The 22,791-nt window shown below is 45.1% G+C and overlaps 1 protein-coding gene across 4 annotated transcripts in view; it reads left to right on the top strand.

The window, feature by feature from the left end:
• Nucleotides 1-775: 775 nt before the first annotated feature.
• NCBP3 (nuclear cap binding subunit 3) overlaps nucleotides 776-22,791 on the top strand; it is a 44,376-nt gene continuing 22,360 nt past the window's right edge. For 2 of the 4 annotated variants that reach the window (XM_032138926.2, XM_058431375.1), the window contains exons 1-7: nucleotides 776-983; nucleotides 3,873-3,938; nucleotides 7,070-7,175; nucleotides 18,252-18,377; nucleotides 21,350-21,478; nucleotides 21,722-21,798; nucleotides 22,514-22,622. In XM_032138926.2, the coding sequence (XP_031994817.1) occupies nucleotides 801-983; nucleotides 3,873-3,938; nucleotides 7,070-7,175; nucleotides 18,252-18,377; nucleotides 21,350-21,478; nucleotides 21,722-21,798; nucleotides 22,514-22,622 (796 nt within the window). In that variant the 5' untranslated portion in view covers nucleotides 776-800. Of the gene's footprint in view, nucleotides 984-3,872; nucleotides 3,939-7,069; nucleotides 7,176-13,603; nucleotides 14,684-15,898; nucleotides 15,940-18,251; nucleotides 18,378-21,349; nucleotides 21,479-21,721; nucleotides 21,799-22,513; nucleotides 22,623-22,791 lie in introns of those variants that run through there. The other 2 variants (XM_058431376.1, XM_058431377.1) reach the window with 2 other exon arrangements.

Raw genomic sequence — 22,791 nt, 5'->3', positions numbered from 1 at the left:
GAACAGCAGCTGATCAGTGACACCCTCGGGACCCGTAGACAACCCCTCTCCTCCACCAGGCTCTCGTTAGAAATATCCGCAGGAAACTATGCTCACAGGTCTACAGTGGATGGCACCTTCAGGAGTGAGGAAATCGGCGTCCAAGTTCTGGCCTCTGGGCAGGTCCCTTCCTCTTGGAGTCTCAATTTTTGTGTATGTAACATGGGCTAATTTTGGGGAGACTTTTAAGAGACAAAGACTGGCAAGGCAAGTAACTTTATAAACCTACAGATTGCCCAGAGGTGATATATCAAGGCTCATTGTAAACTCTGGAAGACTTAGATCCAGCTTTTATCCCTTAAATGGCGTCACCTTGGGTCAATTTCTATGCCTCAGTTTCCTTATACATGAAATGGGGGTCATAATAGGATCTACTTCATAGAGTTGTTCTAAGGGTTCGAGAGCTTGGAAGTGTCTGTCCCATAGTGATCGCTCAGTAAAGTTGGCTTTTAGTACAGGTTTAGCCTCAAGGCGCAGCTACATTGTAACCCTTGACTACCCCGGTCTCCTCCAAGCTCCGTCGCTCCCGCAGGCCCCGCCCCCGTCCCAGCTCAGTCCCGCCTTCTCCTCCCCAGGTCTCGCCCGCGCAGCCCGCCCGGTTTCCTCCCGCCACTAGGGGGCGGCGGCGCTGAGGGCGGCCTTCTGGCCGAAGCCGGCGACGCTCTAGGTGGCTGCGGCAGCTCCTCTGTGGCCAGTGGCAGCGGCGCTCTAGCCGGCGGCCGTGAGGGGCGGGCTCTCAGTGGTGCGGCCGGCAGGCAGCGATGGCGGCCGTACGGGGCCTGCGGGTGTCGGTGAAAGCGGAGGCCCCGGCGGGGTCGGCCCTGGGGCTCCCGTCCCCTGAGGTGGAGTCCGGTGTTGATCGTGGCGAGCCAGAGCCCATGGAGGTGGAGGAGGGCGAGCTGGAAATCGTGCCCGTGCGGCGCTCGCTCAAGGAACTGATCCCGGTACGGGCGGGGGTCGGGGGGCATGGAAGAGGTCGTGGGGCTAGTGTCTAGCGCCGGAGGGGGCCGGAAGGGGCGGTGGCCGGAGCCCCAGCCGGGGAAGTCAGGGGAGCGGGAGAGGAGGGAGCCAGCCTCCTGGGGACGGGGACGCCGGGCTGGAGGAGGGAGTCGGAGCGAGAGAAAGGACGCCGGGGCGCCGGAAATGGGTGTTAAGTGGGCTGGAGGGGGTGGCGGAGAGCTGGGAGAGAGTTGAGGACCCCCCTCCGCTGCCCCCTCTGAGCCGTGCTGTGCAAGGGGGTGAGTGAGGAGGGGCTGGGAGGATGAGAGAAAGGGGGAGCCCTGGGCGGGAACAGAACCAGGGGCAGCCCAGAAGGAGCTGTTGGGTGGCGCCAGCAAGCAGGTCTCCTTGTGGGTCTTACCCCGGAGGAATTTGTATCTGGGAAACATGGCACTCGCTCTTTGTCTTGAGAGGGCTGCATTTGTCAGCAGCAGAAACTCACTGTTTCTGTCGTGACTTCAGGGTCATCTTGCCCCCCGCGCAGCTCCAATGGCACCTACACCGTGGCCCCAGTATCTGACTCTTAATGAAAGCAAACTAGCAGACGACCAATAGACATCCTTGGTCCCTCATTTACCGCGCTGGGGATGGTGAGAGGTGTTTTGCCTGTGACTTGGTGGCTGTATATCCAGTTCTTAGAGCTGGTTTCAGGCCTGGATGACTCCTCTTAATTTCTCACCTAACATGAACTACTTTTGACCACATGTCAACATATTTAGACTGAAGTTACGGAGAAAGGTTAAGATATGATCGCTAGAGATGGCAAACGTTATGATTATGATTAACAGCTGCTAATATAGTAGCATTTACCATTCACTACCTTGTGTCACTTAAATATACTGGCGGTGCACGCCTTTAGTGCCAGCTGTTGAGGAATCTAAGTTCCAGACCAGCCTCAGCAATATAGCAAGACCCCTTTGAGTTCCCCCCTTTTCCCTCTCCCCATCTCAAAAACAAAACCAAAATAAATAAACATCACTGCAGTTGTGAAGTAGATGTTATCATCCCTTTAGTCATTCAGTTCAACATGGTTTTTGTTTTGTTTTGTTTTGAGACGGAGTTTCGCTCTCGTTGCCCAGGCTGGAGCGCAATGGCATGATCTCGGCTCACCGCAGCCTCCGCCTCCCGGGTTCAAGCGATTCTCCTGCCTCAGCCTCCTGAGTAGCCGAGTGCAATGGCGCAATCTCGGCTCACCGCAACCTCCGCTTCTTGGGTTCAAGCGGTTCTTCTGTCTCAGCCTCCCAAGTAGTTGAGATTACAGGGATGTGTCACCATGCCCGGCGAATTTTGTATTTTTAGTAGAGATGGGGTTTCTCCATGTTGGCCAGGCTGATCTCAAACTCCTGACCTCAGGTGATCCACCCGCCTCTGCCTCCCAAAGTGCTGGTATTACAGGCATGAGCCACCGTGCCTGGCCAACATGTATTTATTGCATCCCCCACTATGTACCAAGGCACAGCCCTAGGTGCTTGATCAAGCTCAACCTCCCTCCTGGAGTTGATGTTCCATATGAACTCTAAATGACAAAAAGGAGCCAACCTTGTGAAGATTGAAAAGGAGTTCCCCCAGCAGGGCCAGTAACAAGCACAGAGGCTCTGGGATGGGTCCAGGATTGTTGGAGAGTTCTATAGCACTAATGGAAGGGCAGTAAAAGAGGTCAGGAAAGCAGGTAGATACCACGGAGGAAACTGAGACCCAGAGAGGTCAAGGAAACTATACAGTGTCCTGTAATTAGTGACCGTCAGAGCTGAGGTTTCAGTCCTCGCTTGGTTTCCAAATCCCATCCCCTTTGCATTGCACTGTGCTGTATTTGCCTCAGGAGTTCTAGGTGAGGCTGGACCTTCTGCGTTGAGGTGGATGGTTGTGCCCCACCTGGTGGCTGGGCATGAGGAATTTGTTCAGACTGGGTTGGGGAGCTAAGTGACTGTGCTTCATCTTTTGACATTTTCCACAAAACCCTTTAGATTTTCTTTACATGGATACTTGCAGTTGATGGAATCACTTCAGTTTTTGGACAGGCTCTGATCTTCTTATTGGAGTGGTTGATTGATACCATGGAATCACTGGGATGGGGCTTCTAAATAAAAGGTTGTCAGGGGTGGGGAAGGGTTTTAAAAAGAATGACTATTCAAAAAGAACCAGACTGGCCAGGTGCGGTGGCTCATGCCTGTAATCCCAGCACTTTGGGAGGCTGAGGCAGACGGATCACCTGAGGTCAGGAGTTTGAGACCAGCATGCCAACGTGGTGAAACCTCGTCTCTACTAAAAATACAAAAATTAGCTGGCCGTGGTGGCACATGCCTGTAATCCCAGCTACTCAGGAGGCTGAGACAGGAGAATCGCTTGAACCCAGGAGGTAGAGGTTGCAGTGAGCCGAGTTTGTGCCACTGCACTCCCGCCTAGGCTATAGTGAGACTCCATCTCAAAAAACAAACAGAAAAGCAAAAAGAACCAGACTGGTTGTGGTGGCTCACGCATGTGATCCTAACACTTTGGGAGACTGAGGCAGGAGGATTGCTTTAGCCCAGGAGTTGGTGACCAGCCTGGGCAACATAGGGAGACTCTGTCTCTACAAAATAAAAAAAAAAATTAGCTGGGCATGGTGGCATATGCCTGAGGGCCCAGCTGAGGTGGGAGGATGGCTTGAGCCTGGGGAGTCGAGGCTGCGGTGAGCTGTGATCATTCTACTGCACTCCAGCCTGGGCAACAGAGCAAGACACTGTCGCAAAAAAAAAAAAAAAAAGGAAAAAAGAACCAGCAGCTATCAGGCCGACTTTTATTATAGGTTTTTCCTCAATTGCTGTCTGAATTTCTCTCCTTCCCCTTTGTGTTAGGACACGAGCAGAAGATATGAAAACAAGGCTGGCAGCTTCATCACTGGAATTGATGTCACCTCCAAGGTAAGACAGGCTATGATTTATTTATTCAGCTTGATAAGCAAGTGAACTTAATGAACTTGATCCCTAGGACTTAACAGTAAATATTTCCTCTTTTCTTTTGTTGCTGGATTTAAATTTTTTTTCTAAAAAAATGTGTGTTATTGGCCAGGCACACTGGCTCATGCCTGTAATCCTAGCACTTTGAGAGGCCAATCAAGTGGATCGTTTAAGCCCAGGAGTTCGAGACCAGCCTGGGCAACATAGTGAGACCCTGTCTCTACAAAAAATAAAAAAAAAATTAGGCTAGGCATTTTGGCTCATGCCTGTAATCTCAAAACTTTGGGAGGCTGAGGTGGGGGGATCACTTGGGACGAGGGAAGAGTTCGAGACCAGCCTGGGCAACATAGTATCTCTACAAAAGATACAAAAATTAGCTGCGTGTGGTAGCACAGGTCTGTAGTCCCAGCTACTCAGGAGGCTGAGGTGGGAGGATCGCTTGAGCCTGAGAGGTTGAGGCTGCAGTGAACTGAAATCGTGTCACTGCACTCCAGCGTGGGCAACAAAAAAAAGTTTGTGTTATACAGCGATGTCTTCATGCATCCTGAAACGGTCCAGGCAGCATTTGTGTGTTCTTACAGCCATGAAAAGATAAAATCATTCTACCTAGATACCTGTGTTGAACCATTTCCAAGAAAATGTCCAGGACTGGAAATGCTTTTTTAAATGGTATGTCCATTTCTAAAAAAAATGTGTACTGTTTCCACTTGAAATGAAACAAAACATGAAAAGCGCCTGGCAGATAGTAGGCCCCCCATTTTTAGATGGAGTCTCGCTCTGTTGCCCAGGCTAGAGTGCAGTGGTGCGATCTCGGCTCACTGCAACCTCCACCTCCTGGGTTTCAGTGATTCTCCTGCCTCAGCCTCCTGAGTAGCTAGGACTACAGGCTCATGCCACCATGCCCGGCTAATTTTTGTAATTTTAGTAGAGACGGTGTTTCATCGTATTGGTCAGGCTAGTCTTGAATTCCTGACTTCAGGTGATCCACCTGCGTCAGCCTCCCAAAGTGCTGGGATTCCAGGTGTGAGTCACCGTGCCAGCATAATAGGCCCTTAATAGTCTTTATTCCTCATTAGCTGCAGACCCAGAAAAAGAGGACTTCCAGACTGCCTGGCTATCTAAAGTCTGAAGCCCAAGTCAAGTGAATTATTCTCACTACCTAAGACTATTGCCTTGTATCTAATAGATTGCTATTACCAGATTACCACCTTCATTGTAACACCTCATAGAGTCAAGCCTATTATTTTCCTTATATATAGTCAATACCTGTAAGTTGCTTTAATCAGTGATGTTCCGTTTTAGACATTTTTTCTGATTTTAATGTGTGCAGTTAAGTTTGGAACAGAATTTTGTATTACATTTCTGAATAATAGTATATATTGCTATATTGAATACATAAAAGCAAAAATAAAAATATATTTCATGCCTACCTTTTTATAGTGGTTTTTTTTTTTTTTTTTTTTGAGACAGAATCTCACTCTGTCACCCAGGCTGGAGTTCAGGGGTGCAATCTTGGCTCACTGCAACCTCTGCCTCCTGGATTCAATTGATCCTTCTGCCTCAGCCTCCCGAGTAGCTGGGACTACAGGTGGATGCCATCATGCCCAGCTAACCTTTTTATGGTTTATTTGTGTCTCTGTGTGTTTCCAATCACTTAAAGGCCCAGAAAAAAAAAGAGAATTGGTCATCTTTTAGACAAGAAAAGAGAATAAAGTGAAAATCTTTTCTTACTGTAATTGAAAAAGTAAACTATTCATAATCTTACACTGTTTGCCATTATGTGAAACAGGTATATGGGAAAACGGTGATAGTCTCAGAGTTAGTACTTTGTTTCTAAAGGAAGGTAAATTGTTGTTTGTACTCGGAAGACTTCAGTGAAGAAAATGAGCCTTCAGTGAAGAAAATGAGCGTAACTATTGAGAAATAAGAGAAGTGTTGCAACTTTACCAATCTCCACAAGCTCTCTATAGTCAGACCTTCAATTAGTGTGGCAAAGTCAACATACAATTAGTGAAGGGGCCTGGGCACGGTGGCTCACATCTGTAATCCCAGCACTTTGGGAGGCCGAGGCAGGCAGATCACAAGGTCAAGAGATGGAGACCATCCTGGCCAACATGGTGAAACCCCATCTCTACTAAAAATACAAAAATTAGCTGGGCGTGGTGGTGCGTGCTTGTAATCCCAGCTACTCAGGAGGCTAAGCAGGAGAATCCCTTGAACCTGGGAGGCGGAGGTTGCAGTGAGCTGAGATTGCGGCAGCCTGGTGACAGAGTGAGACTCCGTCTCAAAAACAAAAAACAAACAAACAAAACCAATTAGTGAAGGGCTCCTAAGAGCCATCAGAAACCCACAGTTGGACCTGGGTTTATTTTAGCTCTTAGAAGAAACTTAACAAAGCTGATTATTTTTTTCAGTGAAGCGTCAGTGGTTCTTATCACTTAAAGATGAAAACTGGTGATTGCATGGACACGAGGCTGGAAGAGGAGGGAGAGTTTCCTTGCTTCGGTGTTATTTTTAAACAGACTAGCTTTAGGGAGTGGACTGCTCAGGCAGATATAATGTGGAAGAGCGTGATAGGTGTGATTACCATTGCCCACAGACAATGTGAAATGGTTGTAGGTGGGCTTCTAGAAATAGCACTGGAATCAGATCTGCTTGCTTACTAGCTGAAGTATCTCCAGCAAACCTTTTTACTTTTTTGTGCCTCCATTTCTGCACCTGGAAAATTGGGATGTTGAAATTGTTTAGTTGTAATTTGTTGGCATAGTTGATAATAACAAATGAAGTGTCATATAACTTCATAAACTGTAAAGGACTATTCATTCAGTCAGCAGATACTCACTGAATTCCTACTATGTCCCAGGCACAGTGATAGGCTGTGTTAGGTTGGAGATGGTTGCAAATTACAGCAATATTAACGTATTCCCCCAGTCATTGAGTGTGAATATCCAGGTCTCTGCAAAACTTATTCAAGGTGTAGTGTTGCTTATTTCTTCTTTTTTATTTCAGGTTTGTCACTGACGCATCATGATGCATTTGTCGTTTAACTTGCCTTCTCCATATTTTACTACTTTCACTTTTTCTGTACTTTCTAGGAAGCAATTGAAAAGAAAGAGCAGCGAGCCAAGCGCTTCCATTTTCGATCGGAAGTAAATCTCGCCCAAAGAAATGTAGCCTTGGACCGAGACATGATGAAGAAAGGTACAGGGTGTTTTGCGGGAAATTTGTCCACATTTCCCCAGGGTGACTTTTCCCTGCCATCGCCTCATGCTTCTTGCCTTGCGTGTCCACTCCTTATCCAAACACTCCTATGAGAAGGGACCTGTGAAGGCTCCATTTCTGAGGTCACCTGTTTAAAGTTCAGATGCTGTCAGCTGGCTCAGATGTTAGAGCTGGGGAATAAGAGATTGTCTTTTCTGAGGAGGCCCAGAAAAACCAGTTAGTGGCAGAGCTGAGATTCGAACCTGTGCTTCTAAGGACCCTTACTCACCTTCTGCTTTTATTATAGAGGTGTTAACTTTTCTTTGCCTTTAAATGTAGTGAAAGTGTATCACAGTGAGACCTTCTTTTCGGGGAGTTAGAGCAATTTTGAGATTCGTGGGGAAAAGCCATTAACACTTTTGTTGATAATCTGAATCTGTTGGCCAGGTGTGGTGGCTCATGCCTGTAATCCCAGCACATTGGGAGGCCAAGACAGGTGGATCACTTGAGGTCAGGAGTTTGAGACCAACCTGGCCAACGTGGTGAAACCCTGTCTCTACTAAAAATACAAAAATTAGCTGGGAGTGGTGGCGGGCGCCTGTAATCTTAGCTACTCGGGAGGCTGAGGTGCGAGAATTGCTTGAACCCGGAAGGTGGATGTTGCAGTGATCCGAGATTGCGCCACTGCACTCCAGCCTGGGCGACAGAGCGAGACGCTGTCAAAAAAAAAAATTCTGAATCTATTGATAATCTGAATATCTGACATATATAAACCACTCAGTAATATCCTGTTGTCAGAGAAAGCTAAACTAATCCTGCCCTGAGTTTTAAGCCTGTGCTTACAATTGGACTTGTGATTTGATTTGATCTTTGTATTTTGTTGGGGTACTTTGCTCCCTAGAACTCACCCCGAATTATCATATATAGTAATCTGCCACAGTTTTCTAAAGCAATTTATAAATAAAAGGAAAAATTACTAGTTTTTTAGTGAGTGTATGTTCTTATTTATTATTCTACTCTAATATAAATCCATGAATGCAGAAGGCTTCCCTCTGTGGTATTTGCAAATTTGGGTGTTCATAAAGGGTTTAGTAGGCAGCCTTCTGAATGCATGTTAAAGGCCTGTGCTGTATTGTATGAGCTTCTCTAGCCTTGTTTGGTTGATAAAAGCAAAAGCTCTGTAAATACATTGAATGAATGAAAGAATAGCTGCTATTTGTTGTGAACTTGCTTTTTTACCACTCTGTTAAGCACATTACGTATTTCTTTCTTTTTTGTTGCTCACAACAACTCTATGAGGAATATATTTTTGTCCGTATTTTATAAAGGAGGAAGCAGGCTCAAAGAAGTTTAATAAATTGCCCAGGGTCATGTAGCTAGTAAAGGTGGAGTCAGGATTCACACCCAGTTTCTTTGACTCTAAAGCCTTGCCCTTAACTCCTTTGCTCTGTTGCTGTGTAATGTAGGATGTGGTGCTATCGACTGATATTGCGTCCCTCCTCAGTCAGTTCTAATGGGCACAGCAGTGTGGATGCAGAGCTGAACTCTGGAAGCTGCTTCACTCTTTATCCTGCATGACCAGTTCAAGTCAGAAACACGACCTCGCTTCCCTCGTGGGCGGGGTTTCTGTTTGAGGAGAAGTCCTGTGAAGGCCAGGTGTGGCTTGACCTTCATGTGCCTGCACAGCTGGGCGCAAGCATCCCTGTGAGTCTCTCTCACAACTCTACCGAAAGGGCGTCATAGCTTTATCACACCTGTCGACTTCTGGTCCTGAGAGCATTCCTTGAGGCGGCTTGCCTCTGATACGGCTCATGCCTTTCATTCTGTGCATTTGCCCTTCCTTGTCCCAGGCTTTATCTCTGGTCAGGTGTCACTTCCCCCATGGAGCATCTCTGCTCACCCACTTCAAGTGTTTTCTCACCTCTGTTGGAGCTCTTTAGGGTGCGAAAGCCTCGTGGAATCTAGTCTCAGTTCCTTTGTGACTGAGGACAAGTTCTTGAGCCTTGTTAGTTTCAGTCTCCTTGTCTGTAAAATGGAAATAGGATACTTACCTTAATAGGATCGCTTTTGGGGTTAACTTTTAATTTAAAATTTTTTTTTTTTTAAATACAACTCCAGTCTCACGGTTCTAAAGATATTCCTAAAAAAGGCAGTAAGGTCGGCCGTGGGATGTCAGCTGGGGAAGCTTGCTTATTTCAATCAATTCTTTGTCCAGGAGGCGGCATGGCCTAGGATAGTGTTCCTGAGCCCTGGGAACCCTGCTGCCCATCTCAGACCACTTTATATCAGTTGGAGTTGGATAGGTTCCAGGGATAGTTACTGGTTTGTTTTTGTTTTTTTTTTTTGAGACAGAGTCTTGCTCTGTTGCCCAGGCTGGAGTGCAGTGGCGCAATCTTGGCTCACTGCAACCTCTGCCTCCTGGGTTCAAGTGATTCTCCTGCCCCAGCCTCCCGAGTAGCTGGGACTACAGGCGCGTGCCACCACACCCAGCTAATTTTTTGTATTTTTTAGTAGAGACAGGGTTTCAATCTCCTGACCTCCTGACCTCGTGATCCACCCGCCTCGGCCTCCCAAAGTGTTGGAATTACTGGTGTGAGCCACTGCCCGGCCTTTTTTTTTTTTCCTCTCTGTCGCCCAGGCTGGAGTGCAATGGCGTGATCTCGGCTCACTGCAACCTCTGCCGCCCAGGTTCAAGCGATTCTCCTGCTTCAGCCTCCTGAGTAGCTAGGATTACAGGCACCTGCCACCGTGCCCAGCTAATTTTTGTAGTTTTAGTAGAGATGGAGTTTCACCATCTTGGCCAGGCTGGGCTTGAACTCCTGACCTTGTGATCCACCCGCCTCGGCCTCCCAAACTGCTGGGATTACAGGTGTGAGCCACTGCACCTGGCTGATAGGTACTCTTTTTATATCTTCTCAGGTAATTTATTTATTCATTTTTTTTTTGAGAAGGAGTCTTGCTCTGTCGCCCAGGCTAGAGTGCAGTGGCACGATCTCGGCTGACTGCAACCTCCGCCTCCCGGATTCAAGTGATTCCCCTGCCTCAGCCTCCCAAGTAGCTGGGACTACATGCACACACCACCATGCTCAACTAATTTTTTGTATTTAATAAGAGACGGGTTTTCACCATGTTGGCCAGGCTGGTCTTGATCTCCTGACCTCGTGATCCACCCGCCTCGGCTTCCCAAAGTGCTGGCGTTACAGGTGTGAGCCATTGCGCCCGGCCATCTTTTCAGGTACTTTTAATGTGCAGACAGGATTGAGAACTATTGGTTTCATGGTTATGAGCATGAGCTCTGAAGCCCAGTTACCTGGATTCAAATCTTAACTTGTTACCTTCTAGCTCTGTGGCCTCGGGCAAGTTATTTAGCCTCTAAAAATTTCGGTTTCCTTATCTGGAAAGGCAGATGACAGGAATTTTTTTTTTTTTTTTTTTTTCTCTGTTGCCTAGGCTGGAGTGCAGTGGCGCAGTCTCGGCTCACTACAACCTCCGCCTGCTGGGTTCAAATGATTCTCCTGCCTCAGCTTCCTGAGTAGCTGGGATTACAGGCACCTGCCACCACGGCCAGCCAATTTTTATATTTTTAGTAGAGACGGGGGTTTCACCACGTTGGCCAGGCTGGTCTCGAACTCCTGACCTTGTGATTCACCCACCTTGGCCTCCCAAAGTGCTGGGAATACAGGCGTGAGCCACCGCGCCCGGCCAATGACAGAAATTCTTATAGGGCTGCTGGGAGACTCTAACAAAATGTTACAGTCCGTAGAGTGGTGCTTGGCACATGGCGGGTGCCCAGTTAATGTTACTTATTATCATCATCTGGTATTCTCCATCTTCCCAGCTGTCATTTAAGTGACCTAGCTTCTTGGGCGAGTGAGGAAATTGGAATAAGCATGTTGACTCCTGCATCCACACTAGGCGTCAAGTTCAGGTTATTTGTTATTAATACCAACAACAATAATAAAAGATAACGTTTGTTAAGTGCTTACTATGTGCCAGTCGCTCTGCTGTGTAATTAACTTATCCTTTCAACAGCCCTGTGAGGAGAAGGTGTTGATTATTTCCATTTCACTGAGGAGAAAATTAAGGTGCTGAGAGGTTGGGAAACTTGCTCATAGTCCCACAGCTGTGTAAGTAGCAAGGCTGAGGTTCAAAGGCTGATCTGACTGAAACCTGTGCTCCTAACTGCTCTGCCAGCATTCAAACAGTTTGGGATGACACTAGACTATTCTGCATCAAGAGTGACTTGCTACATTTGAATGATTCAGTGTCAAAAACTTCAGTCTCTTTATGCCCAAGATTCAAACTTTCATGGTTGGAAGAGACCTCAGAGGTCATCTAGGTTAACCTTCTGCCCAGCCCTGCAGGCCTTTTGGCAAACTTCCTAATGGTCTTTTGGCGGCTGCCTGAATGTTTCTTAAGTGATGGTGTGAGAACTATTTATGAGGCAGGCAACTTTATTTTTGGATACTTACCTGTGTTGAGCATTGCCTTCTAGTAATTTCTGTCTGTCAGTTACTGTGTGACTGTGAGGTTCTTTCATACAGTAGCCCTTTGGGTGGTGGAAGCACAGGCTTGCTGCCCACAGTAGCCCTTCGGGTGGTGGAAGCACAGGCTTGCTGCCCATTCGCTCAGCGTGGCTTCGTGTCGCGACTTTCTGGTCTCCCTTCTCTAAACACTTTGCTGTTGCTGAATGCTCTTCCTGAGGTGATATGGGTTCCAGTTATGGTTGGATTCCCGAGAGAACGGCAGGACTGTTCCTCAGCGTTGTCTCTGTCTCAGCCACTTCAGTGTTGCACTCATCCTATATGCAGCCAAGGCACTCTGGTCTTCTCCCCAGGAATTGTGCCCGTCAGAACAGCCTTTCTCATCATGTACTTGAGGCACTTTTTTTTTTTTTTTTGAGACAGAGTCTCACTCTGTCACCCAGGTTGGAGTGCAGTGGCGCGATCTCGGCTCACTGCAAGCTCCGCCTCCCGGGTTCACGCCATTCTCCTGCCTCAGCCTCTCCGAGTAGCTGGGACTACAGGCGCCCGCCACCACGCCCGGCTAATTTTTTGTATTTTTAGTAGAGATGGGGTTTCACCGTGGTCTCGATCTCCTGACCTCGTTCATGATCCGCCCGCCTCGGCCTCCCAAAGTGCTGGGATTACAAGCATGAGCCACCGCGCCCGGCCTGAGGCACTTTTTAAAAAAAATTGCTTTTAAATGTATTCCTATTAAATTACATCTTGTTGATTTCAAACCTCTGCTTTCAGTCTGTTGAATACATTTTCATCAAAACTCTACCTTTCAGCTCCTGGCTCTACTCCTCAGCTTCTTGCTCTCCATTGTGTACGCGCGGCTTCTGTTTCTTCATCCAGTGGTTGGTGAAGGGTGGGCAGTGTCTTCCAGTATCATGAGTCTTATTCTATTACCATAAGGCCCACAGTTCATGTTACTGTCGTGAGGAACTGGATTACATGCCTTAATGAAATTGAAATAGAGCACCATCTATGTATTCTCTCAATTTCTTGACCTGGAAACCCTACCAAAAAAGAAATGAGGTTAGTGTGGCTTTCTTCTTCTTTTTTTTTTTTTTTTTTTTTTTTTTTTTTGTTGTTGTTGTTGTTGTTGTTTTATCCACAGGCTTGGAGCTTGCTTCTTACGGAACTGTTGTCATTTCCTGTGGGAAAGATTTGGTTATTTATTTATTTATTTATTTATTTATTTTTTAGAGACGGGTCTCACTGTGTTGCTCAGGGTGGTCTTGAACGTCTGGATTCAAGTGATCCTCCCGTCTTAGCCTCCCAAAGCACTGGGATTACAGGCATGAGCCACAACGCCTGGCTAATTTTGTATTTTTAGTAGAGACGAGGTTTCTCCGTGTTGGTCAGGCTGGTCTTGAACTCCCAGCCTCAGGTGATCTGCCCACCTCGGCCTTCCAAAGTGTTGAGATTACAGGTGTGAGCCACTGCGCCCAGCCTGCTGTCAGCATTTTTTATGAGCCTGTTCTCTCTGGACTCTAATCTTTTCTTCATTAGCTCTTTTACAAACAGTTCATGCTCACCAAAGAAAATTTGGAACATAGAACAGTAAGAAAAGTTGCCTACAGTCTACCATCCAAACCCAGTCATTGTCAACATTCTGTGTGTTTCCTTCTAATCTCTTATGGCCGTGAACTTTTGTTTTTCTCCTTTGTAGTCATACTGCTTTTTTTCCATTCCTGGACAGTCTACGGTCAGCATTTCCATGTTACTGTATAGCCTGGCATTAGTCATTCAGATTCGTGCCATTCTCATTGTAATCTGTCTCTCTCCTACATGTGTGCCTTGGCGAGTTGTGCTCACCTAAAATTCGCTACCTTCTCTTTTCTAGGGAACCCCAGGAAATCCTTATTAGTGACTGGCAGTGCAATCGTGAACAGAGGCCTAAATGCGGATAAGGTTTATTGAGTCCCGGGGCCTTCTCAGTTCTTGGAATTAAAAGCCATGACTTTGGAACAGAAAGAGCCTAAGGGAAGTAAAGAGATGGTTTCCTAGAAGGCAGCAGAAAGCAAGGAGAGCCCCGAGTGATGGTAGTGGAAACAGACTGAGGATTAGGGAGAAAACACTGGGAAGACTTGTTGATCTGACAAAATAATTAATTTTAAATGAGACTAGCATAGAAAACAAAGACCAAAAAATGACAAAAATAATTATCAAGGGCATCATAACATTGTTCTAACATTACAACATTAAAAAAAAACCTACAGGTGAAGAAATACTTTAAAAGCAAACAGGAAAGAGTGTAAGAAACAAAATTTCTGGCCTCAGATGTCTTTAAAAAAAAAAAAACTGAGAAGGTCTCACTGTGTTGCCCAGGCTGGTCTCAAACTCTTGGGCTCAAGCAGTCCTTTCATTTCGGCCTCCCAAGGTGCTGGGATTACAGGCATGAGCCACTGCACCCAGCCTCACATGTCTATTTTAATTTAGGGAAAGTCATACACATCAAAACTTGGGCAATGGATAATCCTGTTCAAAAGAAGCGGGTAAAGATACAAAGAACAAAAAAAGAGAGAGATGCAGGCGCTGGGTGCAGTGGTGCACGCCTGTAATCCAGCACTTTGGGAGACCGAGACAGACAGATCACTTGAGGTCAGGAATTCAAGACCAGCCTGGGCAGCATGGTGAAACCCCATCTCTGCAAAAAATAAAAAAATTTGCTGAGCATGGTGTTTTTTTCTTTTGAAACAAGGTCTTACTCTGTTGCCCAGGCTGGAGTGCAGTTGTGCGATCATGGCTCATTGCAGCCTCAACCTCCTGCACTCAGGCGATCCTACCACCTCAGCCTCCTGAGTACCTTGGACTATAGCTGTACACCACCACACTCAGCTAATTTTTAAAATTTTTTGTAGAGATGGGGTCTCCCTGTGTTACCCAGGCTGGCCTCTCGAACTCCTGGGCTCAAGCAGTCCTCCCACCTCAGCCTCCCAAAGTGCTGGGATCACACGCGTGAGCCACCATGCCCACCTGGATTCATAAATCTTCATGGTATCTTTATCTTTTTAAATCTGGGATGTCAGGAAAGCACTCAACTGAGTTAGTCTGGCCACACTCACATGGGCTCCTGTTAAACCCATCTCTTAACTCTTTGAGATTTAGAATTATTATGTGTTTAAAATTATTAAACACATTTTTTGTTTGTAAAATTTTTTTTGTTTTTAACAGAAGTAATAGCATATATCTGCAGAAGAAGGATGGGCTAAAAAAATTTTAAATTTTGTTAATAGCATGTAAAAACATGCTTGGTAGTAATGGACATTAAATTCTTTTTTGCTTTTTATTTTTTATTTTATTTTATTTTATTTTGAGATGGCGTCTCGCTCTGTCGCCCAGGCTGGAGTGCAGTAGTGCGATCTCGGCTCACTGCAACCTCCGCCTTCTGGGTTCATGCCATTCTCCTGCCTCAGCCTCCTGAGTAGCTGGGACTACAGGTGCCCGCCACCACACCTGGCTAATTTTTTTGTATTTTTAGTAGAGACAGGGTTTCACCGTCTTAGTCAGGATGGTCTCGATCTCCTGACCTCGTGATCTGCCCACCTTGGCCTCCCAAAGTGCTGGGATTATAGGCGTGAGCCACCGCGCCCGGCCATTAAATTCTTTTTTACATTTTTTTATTTTAATTTTTGTGGGTACATAGTAGGTGGGTGTATTTATGGGGTACATGAGATGTTTTGATACAGGCATGTGACGTGAAATAAGCACATCATGGAGAATGGGGTATCCATCCTCAAGCTTTCTTTTTTTTTTTTTTTTGTGATGGAGTCTTGCCCTGTCGCCCAGGCTGGAGTGCAGTGGCACAATCTCGGCTCACTGCAACCTCTGCCTCCCAGATTTGAGTGATTATCTTGCCTCAGCCTCCCAAGTAGCTGGGATTATAGGCACATGCCACCACACATGGCTAATTTTTGTATTTTTAGTAGAGACGGGGTTTCCTCATGTTGTCCAGGCTGATCCCGAACTCCTGACATCGAGTGATCCACCCACCTTGGCCTCCCAAAGTGCTGGGATTACGGGCATAAGCCACCGTGCCCGGCCCCCTCAAGCTTTTGTCTTTTTGAGTTACAAACAATCCAATTACCCTCTGTTATTTTAAAATTTACAATTAAATTATTATTGACTGTAGTCACCCTACTGTGCTATTAAACAGTAGATCTTATTCATTCTTTCTATTTTTTATGGACCCATGAACCATCCCCTTGACAGAATTGCTTCAGAGAAGGAAGGGAAAGAAGGGATGTGGAGAGGTAATATGGGCCCCAGTTTCATATGTCATGTTTTGTGTGCCTGAGATCTTATAAGGAATTAAGCATAAAGCTAGGTAGTAGATATGTAGATATTTTAAATTTACTTTTTCTTTTTTTTTTTTTGAGATGGAGTCTTGCTCTGTCGCCAGGGTGGAGTGCAGTGGTGCGATTTCGGCTCACTGCAAGCTCCGCCTCCCAGGTTCACACCATTCTCCTGCCTCAGCCTCCTAAGTAGCTGGGACTACAGGCATGTACCACAATGTCCGGCTAATTTTTGTATTTTTAGTAGATGCAGGGTTTCACCTTGTTGGCCAGATGGTCTCGACCTCTTGACCTCATGATCTGCCCGCCTCCACCTCCCAAAGTGCTGGGATTATAGGCATGAGCCACCGCGCCCGACCTTAAGTTTATTTTTTATTGATATATTTACATATTTTGCAATTAAGATGAAAGGAGATAATGTACTTAAAATATGTAGTAAAAAAAGCCGGGTACGGTGGCTCATGCCTGTAATCCCAGCACTTTGGGAGGCCGAGGCAGGCGGATCACCTGAGGTCGGGAGTTCGAGACCAGCCTGACCACCATGGAGAACCCTCGTCTCTACTAAAAATACAAAATTAGCCTGGCGTGGTGGCGCATGCCTGTAATCCCAGCTACTCGGGAGGCTTAGATGGGAGAATAGCTTGAACCCGCGAGGCGGAGGTTGCAGTGAGCCGAGATCGCACCATTGCACTCCAGCCTGGGCAACAAGAGTGAAACTCCATCTCAAAAAAAAAAAAAAAAAAGTACGCAATTGGCTGGGTGCTGTGGCTCACACCTGTAATCCCAGCACTTTGGGAGTCCAAGGCGGGTGGATCACGAGGGCAAGGGATGGAGACCATGCTGACCAACATGGTGAAACCCCACCTCTTAGAAATACAAAATTAGCCGGGTGTGGTGGTGTGTGCCTGTAGTCCCAGCTACTGGGGAGGCTGAGGCAGGAGAATCACTTGAACCCGGAAGGCGGAGGGAGGGTGCAGTGAGCCGAGATTGTGCCACTGCACTCCAGCCTGGCGACAGAGCGAGACTCCATCTCAAAAAACAAAAAAAGTATGCAGTCCTGATAAGGCTAAGTTTCTTTTTTAACCATAGCATTCAACCTTTCTGCCTCCTCAGAAGTAACAGCAGTTATCAGTGTGACTCATACTGGCCTTTTCTAAGTGTCTGTGTACATAAATATGTACCCTTAGTAAATGTCTGGTATTGTTTAATGTCATCACCTTGCATGTAATTTTTTACGACTTGTTTTTTCACTCTGTGATGCATCTTAGAATCTTTCTGTGGTATATAATTATCTCATTTTTCACCACATAATATTTTATAATGTGGATAAAGCATAATTTATTACCCTGGTAACTACTGGGTTATTAGAAATAGTGCCTTAGCAAACATCTTCGTGTGAGCTACTTTGTGAACCCACATGTATGTGTTTGTTTAGGGTGAATACTGAGGAATAGAATTCCTAGATCTGTAGGGTATGTGCAAAATTACGTTTTTAATAGACCCTTCCAGTTTGCCCTTCAGAGTGACAATGCCCACCAGCCGGGGAAGTAACTCTTTCCCCTACTTACTGCCAACATTTCACACTAAAAGATATAAGATATCTCGATTCAAGTACCAGAGACGCAGGAAAAATAAGATGTAAAATCTGGTCCGTGAAAACTGGTATCTTCTTGTTTTCATGTGCATGTTAATGATTGGTAATGAGGTCAACCCATCTCATATATTTATTGGCCTTTTGTATGTCCTTCTATGTAAATTGCTTACTTATGTCCTTTGCCCATCTTATTTTGGGTTGTCTTTTTTTTCTTAATTGACTTATAGGATCTCTTTAGTTTCATGGTTTGACATAGTCACGGGCAGCATCTCTTCTCTTTCAGAATTGTCTCCACTACTGCACGTTTTTCTTTAACATACGTTTAAAAATTTTAGAATCAGCTGGTTAACTTCAACAAATACTCCTGTTGAGCTTGATAGTGCTCTGATTGCTACAGATTAATGTGGGGAGAGGTATCACGTATTTTATCAACACCCTTTGTTTAATCTTTCTGAGCCTGATACGCCTGTTCTGAATTAATCCTGTCGTTGAGTAATAAAAATTAAGATAGTTTACCTTACTGTTATGTCTCGTGCTCTTTTGAAATAATTGTAGTTTCTCTCAGCATGTTTCTTTCTAAACTCGTGTTGTCTGAACTGTTAGGAAGGAGTGCGGATGGGATGTGCAGTTGCGGGCAGGAAAATTCTATCATCTTTTCTGTGTCTTGTCTTTCTAGCAATCCCCAAGGTGAGACTGGAGACAATCTATATTTGCGGAGTAGATGAGATGAGCACCCAAGATGTCTTCTCCTATTTTAAAGAATATCCTCCAGCTCACATCGAATGGTTGGATGATACCTCCTGTAAGTACACCCGAGTTTCCTGTGAATATGCTTTTGCTGATGAGTTTTCAAGAGTTCTTGCCATCAGAGATGGTGAATGATTCTGGCCCATACTATTTGTTTATGCCTAACTTCTGTTAGTCCAGGAGAGAAAAAATTGTTGAGCAGTGAAACCCAGCATGTCCTTACCAGTCTGCCAGCTCATACCCCATAGTATCCCACGTCAGCTGAGAGGTGGTGGCCAGGGCTCTAGGAGGTGGGTTACTGGCATCCGAATCTGCCGTTCTTGATTGAGGCCTCTTTAACCCTCACCTTTTCCCAATAAAGGAGAGGATCCAACTGCATAGACTTGGGGCTGCATTTTCAGAGCCTTGGACTTTGTCGTTACTGCCTTCTGTACCGTTACTCAGAGGGCTGACTCTGCCTGTGTCTCTGACCTAGAGATAGACCAGAATAGACACTGGACAGAGTGTCATTCTGAATAGACAGAATGACCTAGAGCTAAACACTCGACTAGACCTCTCATTTCTGCCTGCCTTGAACTGCGTGTTCTAGAATGTCACCTGCTTGCCCTAACCCATGAGCTTTCCAACTTGTGGGCCAACTGTAATTTTTAACTTGCCTGCTTACTGTAAGTCTGGCCTGACCTCTTGTTACTGCTTTGCTGGCTTCTTGTCTTGACTCACTTCTAGTCTGGCTTTACTTGCTGCCAGCTGGCTGACCTGCTAGGTGGCACCGTAGATGGTAGCCTGGTTTTCTTAGCTGCTATCGTAGGAAGATGTTTTCATTGAAAGACAAACATGACTGAGTGAAACATTTTTCTCCTTTTTTCTTTCTGCTTAACTTACACTATCCAAATCAGGAATTGGCAAACTTTTTTCTTTAAAGGGCTGGAATGCAGATATTTGAGGCTTTGTAGGCTTAACAGTCTCTGTCACATCTACTCAGCTCTGCTGTGATAGCATGAAAGCAACTATAAATAATACATAAACTATGAGTCTGGCTGTTTTCCGGTAGAATTTTATTTACAAAAACAGGCGGTAGGCCGGGCACAGTGGCTCACGCCTGTAATCCCAGCACTTTGGGAGGCCAAGGCGGGAGGATCACTTGAGATCAGGAGTTCAAGACCAGCCTGGCCAACATGGCAAAACCCCGTCTCTACTAAAAATACAAAAATTAGCCTGGTGTGGCGATGCACGCCTGTAATCCCAGCTATTCAGGAGGCTGAGGCAGGAGAATTGCTTGAATCCGGGAGACAGAGGCAGCAGTGAACCAAGAAAGTGCCACTACACTTCAGCCTGGGCAACAGAGTGAGACTCCATCTCAAAAAGAAAAAGAAAAAAAACAAAAACAAAAACAGGTGGTAGATGTGTGTAGTTTATTGTACATTAATTATACCTAAATAAAGCTGGTACAAATGTAAATAAACAACAGGTGGTGGGCTAGATTTTGCTTGCGGGTTATAGTTCACTAACCCTGATTTAAGTCATTAAAACTGTGGCTAAGGTATATTAGAACTGGGGGGACTCTCAGAATGATGTAGTTCACCTATCTTGTATTATTTATCAGAACGTGAGAAACAGAGGAGGGAACATATTTGCCTAAGGCCACATGGCACATTAGTAACAGAAGTGAGAGCCTCAGACCTTCATTTCCCAAACTGAGGTACAGGGGACATATAATTTTGGGAAATACTCTTTTAAACAGAGTTAAAGAGGTTTATTTTCTATAAGATTTCTCAAAGCCCTTTTGTTGCTAAATTATCTTTCTTAAAGGGGCACATTAGTTGCTACAAAGCCAACTGGCTGTCATGCCTCCATTCTACATACCCCAGGGATGCCTTCATCACCCACATTTTCCAATGGGAATGATGAAGGGGGAATCCGTTTAGTATGTCCTGACAAGGAACAGCAAAGGGCTTCCCTGTAGGGGGTGGTAGCGTAAAGAACAGTCCAAACTTACTTGACAGTTATCAAGAACTGCTAATACTTACATATTAAATGTTTAACTACCTGTGTTCTCTTCCAAGTAGTTTTAATATAACAACTCTTTTTCATGGAATACTTAAGTTATTTTGTGGAACCCAGTTTGGAAATGCAGCTCTAGGCTAATTTCATCAGAGAGGTTTTACTACCCTTTTCTTTCTTTTCCCTTCCCTTCCCCCTTCCCCCTTCCCCTTTCCCTCCCCCCTTCCCTTTTCTTTTCTTTTTTTCTTGACAAGGTCTCACTCTGTCGCCCAGGCTGGAGTGCAGTGGCATCATCTTGGCTCACTGCAAGCTACGCCTCCCAGGTTCATGCCATTCTGCCTCAGCCTCCCGAGTAGCTGGGACCACAGGCGCCCACCACCACGTCCGGCTAATTTTTTGTATTTTTAGTAGAGATGGGGTTTCACCGTGTTAGCCAGGATGGTCTCGATCTCCTGACCTCGTGATCCGCCCGGCTCAGCCTCCCAAAGTGCTTTCTCTCTCTCTCTCTCTTTCTCTCTCTTTCTTTCATCTCTCTCTGTCTCTTTCCTTCCTTCTCTCTTTCTCTTTCTTTCTGTCTTTCTTTTTTATTTATTTTTAACTTTTCATTTCTTTTGAGACAATCTCACCCTGTTACCCAGGCTGGAGTGCAGTGATGTGACCTTGGCACACTGCATCCTTAATATCCTGGACTCAATCCATCCTCCCACCTCAGCCTCCCAAGTAGCTGGGACTACAGGCTCATGCCACCATGCCTTTTGTATTTTTTCGTAGAGACAGGGTGTCACTATGTTGCCCAGGATGATCTCACTCCAGGCGAGTCTCCTGCCTTGGCCTCCCAAAGTACTGGGGCTACAGGTGTGAGTCACCATGCCTGGCCTATATTTCTTTTCATTAGTTGGTTTGTATATTTACTGATGATTATCTGTTGCTGGATGAGGCTGTAGTGATGAATGCGATGCAGAATCTGCTCTCAAGAAGCTTACCATTTGCATGCCATGTAATGTCTTGTTTTACATTTTATTTTAGGTAATGTAGTTTGGCTGGATGAAATGACAGCCACACGAGCACTTATCAATATGAGCTCCCTGCCTGCACAGGATAAGATAAGAAGCAGGGATGCCAGTGAGGACAAGTCAGCTGAGAAGAGGAAAAAAGGTAACTGAATACAAAGGAGGGAACTGGGGTCTGAAAGTCCTCTCCTTTACACAGTCCTGTTTCTGAGCAGAGCTCTATATAGCATCTCATCACCAAGTGTTTCTGAACTAATCTGTGATGCTTGAGATCATCAGGAAATAGGAGAAAATGCTGGACTTTTAAAATTATATGATAGTTCATCTTGTATCTCATTATATGAAATATTTTATCTTGTTTCATCTTGTCCTTCACATTCCATTTTAGACAAGCAGGAAGACAGTTCAGATGATGATGAAGCTGAAGAAGGAGAGGTTGAAGATGAGAACTCAAGTGATGTAGAGGTTAGTAATAGGGGAAAGACAGATGTAAAGTTTTTGTAAAAAATTGCTTACTGTCTTTTTAAATGAAGCTTAAAGACTTAGTTGTGTTTTTTCTCTAGCTTTCACCATTAGACCTTCTGAGGGTGCACCAGGCTCTTGTCCTTTAAGTTCGTGTGGATATAGCGATTTACCTTGAAATCTTAGAACAGTACTCATGCTTCTACAAAAAAAGAAAATAGTTTTATTGAGAAGTACTTTGAAGTGTTATCTAATCGGTAAAATGAAGAAACAGCAAGTAATGGCATACTTCCTAATGGATTATGTACTATTGTTAAAAATATTAACATGCATTCATTTAAAAAATATTTACTGAGTACCTATTATATACCATATTCTAAGTGCTAGGGATATAGCTTCAAGGAAAACAAAGTCCTGGCCCTCTTGGAGCCTGCATTCTAGTGGGGAGTGCAGAGGATACGCTGATGCACAGATACCTCATACTGTGTCAGGTGGCGATGAGTGTTGTGAAAAGAGTAGGGGATAGAGAATGATGGAGACTGTTCTTTTAGACAAGGTGGGCAGGGGAAACCTCTGAGTTAGAAATTCTACAGCAGAACTAGTGCTATAATGCTTGGAAGTACTAAAGGTAGAATGCTTTTCTTAATGGTAGCTTTACTACTGAAGAAATATCAAAAGGACTTTAATTTTTATATTAAAAATACTCTTCTTTCTTAAGTTGGACACGTTGTCTCAGGTAGAAGAGGAGTCTTTGTTAAGAAACGATCTTCGTCCAGCTAACAAACTTGCTAAAGGAAATAGGTTATTCATGAGATTTGCTACAAAAGGTAAATGTAATATTTGGTATTGTTTTGTATTTTCAATCAAAATGATTTATTATGGAGTGACATCCTTCTTTTTTGAATAGAAGTTAGATCAAGTAATCTCAAAGTTCCCTTCAAACTATAATATTCTGCACTTATGAAATAATTGCTTTGTCACCTGAGTTGGAATTTC

The sequence above is a fragment of the Hylobates moloch genome, unplaced genomic scaffold (genome assembly GCF_009828535.3).
Source record: "Hylobates moloch isolate HMO894 unplaced genomic scaffold, HMol_V3 SCAFFOLD_19, whole genome shotgun sequence".
Taxonomy (NCBI): domain Eukaryota; kingdom Metazoa; phylum Chordata; class Mammalia; order Primates; family Hylobatidae; genus Hylobates; species Hylobates moloch.
Note: the sequence above shows the minus strand (reverse complement) of the source record. Positions and strands in the feature narration are given on the sequence as shown.